The sequence below is a fragment of the Atta colombica genome, unplaced genomic scaffold (genome assembly GCF_001594045.1).
Source record: "Atta colombica isolate Treedump-2 unplaced genomic scaffold, Acol1.0 scaffold239, whole genome shotgun sequence".
NCBI classification, from domain to species: Eukaryota; Metazoa; Arthropoda; class Insecta; order Hymenoptera; family Formicidae; genus Atta; species Atta colombica.
This window is the reverse complement of record NW_017259337.1, coordinates 97,460-103,919: the sequence shown is the minus strand read 5'-3', so window position 1 is coordinate 103,919 and position 6,460 is coordinate 97,460. Positions and strand designations below refer to the sequence as shown.

The window sequence follows — 6,460 nt, the reverse complement described above, 5'->3', positions numbered from 1 at the left end:
TACCTAAATAAAAATCTGAACGCGTATATAAATAAAAAGACGCATATTGTAACAATTTATTTTTAATATTTTTTTAATAAAGTCTCTTTAAACTACTCTAAAAAATACAAATTTTTTGTGCTAAAAAAAAATTTATCACAACAAATGAATAAATCTTTTATTTTATGTCTCTGCAATCAAACAAAGATTTTATTTTTGCAGACCAGAATAGCGAGCAGCCATGGTAAAAGCATACAACGGCGCATTGATCCTTGCGGACATTTTGCTACTTATTTTGAAGATTCTATATTACATTTGCGAAAGCGTGTATAAATTTTTCGTTCCAGCGGAAGAAAAAAGCGTGGCTGGTGAAATCGTACTGGTATGTATCTAATTTGAATTTTTGATTACATACATAAATCGTACAGACATAAATAATTATATTAATGTGATTTTATTAATACATTTTATTAATAAAGTTGTACATTAATCATTTTTATATAATATTGTTTTATATAAGATATAATTTATTTTATATAAGAGAGACGAATAAAAATTAGAATACATTTATTTTTAATCTGTATATAATACATGTATGTGATTACATTATAAATTGATGATAAATTAAATTTATTTATAGAAGAAGATTCTTTATAAAGTAAAGTTTGCGAAAAAGAAATGCTAAAAAAAGTGCGATAATTTTATGCTTTAAGTTGCTATATTATTACAGATAACAGGCACTGGTCATGGTATTGGAAAAGAATTGGCCCTTCGTTATGCATCATTAGGCGCAACAGTGATTTGCTGGGATGTAAACCAAGAATCAAACGAAGAGACAGTGAATGAGATAAAGAAAACTGGAACAGCTGCAGCATACGCATATCAGTACGTTTATATCGTTTACTCTTTTACAAAATGCAATAAAACCGAGAGAAACGTATATAATAGTGAAACGTTCGATCGAAAAGCGTTCGAAAATTCAAAAATGTTTGCGTTTCACAGGTGCGACGTGTCAAACAGAGAAGAGGTCTTCAGCGTAGCTGAAAGAGTCAAGCAGGAAGTTGGCAACGTCACTATTTTAGTTAACAATGCTGGTATAATGCCTTGCCATACATTTCTCGATTATACCATTGATGAAATTAAACGAATCTTCGACATTAACGTGCTGGCTCAATTCTGGGTAAGTTAAAGAATTGACAAAAAAAATTAATTAATTAAATATATACATATACGTGTAAAAATAAAAAAAATTTGTCAAATATCAATTTGACAGACCTAATTACTGATTTAATTCTAATTATTAGTCGCAACATTACCTCTTCTTTAATAATTTCTTAAAACTTTTAGGCTGGGTGGTTCCATCTTTCTTCATAATAAACTTCAACCCTATTTACTCTATATACTCTCTCTTTATTCATACTCTTACTCATACTTTTACTCTTTTATTTATATATCCGTTGGATAAATTATCACATAGGTTTTTTTTATCTGAAAATAATACAACTAGCCTTTAGTAGGTTGTATTTAGTATACTAGTACATTATATGAACTAAAGTAATGTGAATTTTGAAACTGTTAGTATAAAATAATTATACATTAAAGAAATTTTACAGAAAATAATTAAAAATATGGAAATAATTAAAAATAATTAAAAAATATTTAAAACATGTTTAGGTAGTCCCTGCCGATCCATAATTTAGACTTATGCACAAAATATCCTTTAAATATTTCTTTAAAATTTACAGAAAGTTAATTAAATATATAGTAATTTCTTTAAATTATAATATTTACTATTTATATTGATATTAACATTTATTGTTTATATTGATATTGCATAAACAAACTTTGTAAATGTTTAATCATTAAATTTACACAAATTAATAATAAAAATTACTTAAACTTTAAATGAACCATAATTAAAACTGTCAGCTTATTTTAATGTATATAAAGTGACTTGATGCTATCACTTTTCACAGACAAGTCATTATTTACTATTGACATTTCTTGTATTTGAATTCTATTATTTTTGATGTTTTTAGATGCTACAAGCATTTCTACCAAGCATGATCGAAAAAAATCACGGCCACGTAGTTGCGCTCTCGTCACTGGCTGGAATTAATGGTTTTCCAAATTTAGTTCCCTACTGTGCTTCAAAATTTGCAGTTAGAGGCAAGCTATTTTATATTTAACTCGATTTTAATTGTTTAGGCACAAGAAGTGTTAAATTCTTAATTTTATTTATACAAATATTGTAGGACTTATGGAAGCAATCAGCGAGGAACTACGGACATCTAGCAAAGGAAAATCTTTAATCAAATTCACTACCATTTATCCGTATATGGTTGACACTGGACTTTGCAAAAAACCAAAAATAAAGTAAGTACACGATGAAATTATATAAACAATGTTTACGCAATAATGTTATGTAAACGTAATTGAAACTTATACTTAACAATTAATTAGTATAAAGTATATGCTATTACTATGTAAAAATACTTTAAAATTTGTAATTACATTGTCCATTCTCAAACAAGTTGATGAATATGTTCAAGGCCAGTATTTGTAGTCAATTCTTATTTTTAAGTTTTAAAGCATAAAGGAAGTTAATCAATAGAGCCATTAGCATCTTAAAACATTACTTAACAAGTCTTGAAATAAGAACTATAAATAAATAAGAATAATTGACCTATTAAGTTACAATGGAAAATATATATACAATTACATATTGCTAATTAGTTACGCTTTTTTTACATGCAGATTAGATTTTTGGATGCGAGGTGAGCTACTAAACATATACCTTACTAAGAAATGACAATGGAATCGATGTCGAATCGATGTCAATTTGATAATTTCGATTCAATGTCGATTCCATTGTCATTTCTGTGAGAAAATAAACGGCAAAATAAAATTTTATTTGACAGTTTACTTCAGATCTTACATTAAATATTTCTTAGTAATTCAAATAAGATTATAAAATATTATGAAATATTGGATTTTTTTACATTACTTGGCAATAAATATTTTAATTCGAACAGGTTCCCGTCTGCCATGCCGTTGGTTTCACCGGGGCAAGCAGCCTCACGAATAATTCAAGCGCAAAGGTGCAATTATCGCGAAAAAACTGTGCCTCCATTTTGGTTGTTATGCAACTTAATATCAAGGTAAATAAATTCCAATTGTTCCTCCGTGTCCAGATCCATTCTTGGAACCAACGTATCAGACTGCTCCTCATCCTAATGAAATGAATTGCAAGGTTCACGAAAACGTTCCAAGAATCGATCTGGACATGGAGGAAACCCGCAAAACCTATAAACTTTATATAGAAAGCACCCGTAAAAACGTCAAGATTATTATCAAAGTCTGAAATTATTCACAGTAAATAATATAATGAGTTGATAATATATGAAGATGCTATCTTCGAAGAAAAAATATACAAATAAAATATTTTTTAACATTTAATTAATATTAATGAGAAAAAAAAATTAATGTGATAATATTAATAAAAATGAAAATCTCAAGTAGAAAAAAAGTAACATTTTATAAAATTTTAGATTTTTGCCCGACGATGCGTTACGCTGCATAATAGACTTTTGCGATAGCGGTGTCGAGGCGGACAGTTAACAATGGTTAACAGTTAACAAAAAAACATCTCTCTGATTGATTAAAAACAAATGCGTGAATAAAATTTTTTTATATAATTATCGAGTATACTATTGTATTATTTATAAGATGTTGTACAAAATCAGGGTTGTCGACTTATTTTTAAATAAGATATCTTTCTCTTTTCAAAATTTCGAAAACTTTTTCTACTCTACTCAGTTCTATATATAAGAAATAATTCCATATATAAGAAATAATTATCTATTAATTAATTTAATTAATCGTTGTCAAGAATTAATATATGTAAACGCGCAAATGCAGGTGTTTTATATTGATAGTAATAAGTATAATATAATAATATAATAAATAAATTTTTTGTACAATGTAAAAGAAGTCGTTTTGAATGTCGTATTGCTTTCTAATGGCGTCAGCACAATATGTCATAAATCAATTGCTCGGACAATAAAGTTTTTTGTTCTGCTTAATTAATAAGAAAATTGGTATAATTGCATTTATAATACTAAACGGAGCTGTTGTTATATTATCAGATATTGTTATTCTATATATTATTAATATTTGTATTTATTATACGATAAAGCATAAGGTGTGTATAATGATCGTTTAATAATATAACCATTGTCTTTATACATATGCAATTATATATATGTAATTATGTTACAAATAGCATATACGAGAAATACACAAATAACATAATACAATTTGATAATGTAAATTTTGGAGAAGATTTTTATGTTTTGCACTTTAATCTAATGCGCATAAAGAAAAAGAGGATAAAGAATTATAAATATTATGTGTATAATTATAAATATTATGTAAAGAAATTTGTGCAACAAAGAAATTTTGCAAGGTTGGCACGTAACGCGTTATTTGTAATGTCATTATCGTTACCAGTTACTTTTTTCGGTAATAACGTTACATTTTCTTCTAAATAATGTTCATGGTAATGCAATTACATTTTTGAAGTAACGATTTCACTAATTACTTTCATCGTTACTTTATTTCTAAAATGTAAAAGTTTAGTCGTAACTATAGAAAACAGAGATGAAACATTAACAATTTGATTGGTTAAATCACAACGCCTTTTTTTCATTGTATTCATGGTTTACACGTATAGATTGACTCAGATATAATCTTTACAGTATATTTAATTTCTTAAAACTTTTTCTGTGTCATATCTCACAAATTAAATATATGTGTATAATGCAGATTACAAATCTGCATTATACACATATATTTACGATATTATTTTTTTATTATAATATAATTTTATCCTTAGAATATTCATGATGAGTTGTTCACATCTTGTTTCTTTTCTTCGAAATACTGCACCTGGCTAAATAATGCTTTCTATTCTTTCTTTTTTTTCTGAATATGTAAATTCATGTTTTTTAAAAATGTTAAAATATACATAAAAATCTTCGTAATTTTTGTTATATTTGCAAAATGGAAATTAACCCACAACAAACGATCCATCATGCAAAAAAAATTGTATGTGATTAAGAATTAATGTATATGTATATGTATTGTATATGTATTAAGAATTAAAATGTATAATTTAAAGATATCTTATTAAAAATAACACAAAAAATTAATTTATTTAAGTATAAAAATTACAAAAAGTGCAATATATAATATGACATCTATTTCATTCATGAAAATAATACACAATGTTTACTATGGGCATATATTTTTTAAGCTATAGTCCTCTAATAAAAAATAGAATTTTCACATCATTTTTATATTTACCGAAAAAAATCTGCATACAATATTCTATTAGTGTTAAGAAAAAAAAAGTAACGAAAATGTAACGATTCGTCATATTTGAATAATGATAACGATAATGAGTTACTTTTGCAAATCAATAACAAGTAATGAGAATAAGTTATTATTTAAGAAAAAATACGGTAACGGATTTATTTTTATGAGATAACGTTGCCAACCTTGGAATTTTTGCAAGTATCAATAATAATATACCACGCCACAAAATTAAGAGATCATTTACTCTGCTAAAAATAAACAAATCTTTTTTTTTTAAAAAGAGAGAGGAGTGCAACTTTGTTGAAAATGATCATAATAAAATGACCCAAAATGCTTAAAATCTTTACTTTTTAGATTGTTTATTTAAATAAGATCTGATCTTAAATGAGATTTTTTTATAAACTTACATCGCGGATACAAATTTTAAAATTTTTTACAAATTTTGCAAAGTTCTATGGAATAAATTAAAAAATTTCATGCAAAAGTAATTTGTAAAAGAGAAGTGCCATATTATATCGCTGCGCTTAGCATAGAGACACCATGTCTCCAGATTAATGCTGAATGAGCTATAATGATAAGAAAAAATTTTCTTAGAAAAAATTTTTTTTTTAGTTAAGTATTGAAATAATGTTATTTATAAATGATTTAAAATCAGACAAGATCGATAATTCCTAGCGAAGCGTAATTTATAATGAAGAAAGATTAAATTTGCTTTCTATTCTTATTATGAAAAATATATTTATTTTATCAAATTTTTAATGATTTTGTTGTATGCTTTTTTGGTATTTTTATACTTTAAATAAATTAATGATTTTTTTAAAGATCTCGAGAAAATTAATTTTTAAATTAATCTAATATAACCCATTAAAAAATTGTTACCTATCTCGCGTCTTAACTTAACTTTACGAAAAATGTGTGGCAGTCGTGCTTAAGTTTTTCTGTGTGTTATATGAGTCTAAACAAATCAGCTAATCATAGTAAAATAATAAAATCATAAAGATAATAACATAAGCAATAACAAATTCAAAATGTTGATTTGTTTACTACTAACATCTTATTACTTTTGTCTATTGTTATATTTATGTTTTTTTTTGTGTATCAG

General features: G+C 25.7%; 1 protein-coding gene across 2 annotated transcripts in view; it reads left to right on the top strand.

Annotated features, from left to right (window-relative positions):
• LOC108688802 (short-chain dehydrogenase/reductase family 16C member 6-like) overlaps positions 1 to 3,651 on the top strand; it is a 9,288-nt gene extending 5,637 nt beyond the window's left edge. The window contains exons 2-8 of one of the 2 annotated variants that reach the window (XM_018195222.1): positions 202 to 361; positions 710 to 864; positions 982 to 1,159; positions 2,019 to 2,148; positions 2,235 to 2,355; positions 3,015 to 3,140; positions 3,531 to 3,651. In XM_018195222.1, coding sequence (XP_018050711.1) covers positions 221 to 361; positions 710 to 864; positions 982 to 1,159; positions 2,019 to 2,148; positions 2,235 to 2,355; positions 3,015 to 3,140; positions 3,531 to 3,600 — 921 coding nt within the window. In that variant the 5' untranslated portion in view covers positions 202 to 220 and the 3' untranslated portion in view covers positions 3,601 to 3,651. Of the gene's footprint in view, positions 1 to 201; positions 362 to 709; positions 865 to 981; positions 1,160 to 2,018; positions 2,149 to 2,234; positions 2,356 to 2,736; positions 2,757 to 3,014; positions 3,141 to 3,530 lie in introns of those variants that run through there. The other variant, XM_018195223.1, reaches the window with a different exon arrangement.
• The last annotated feature ends 2,809 nt before the right edge of the window (positions 3,652 to 6,460 follow it).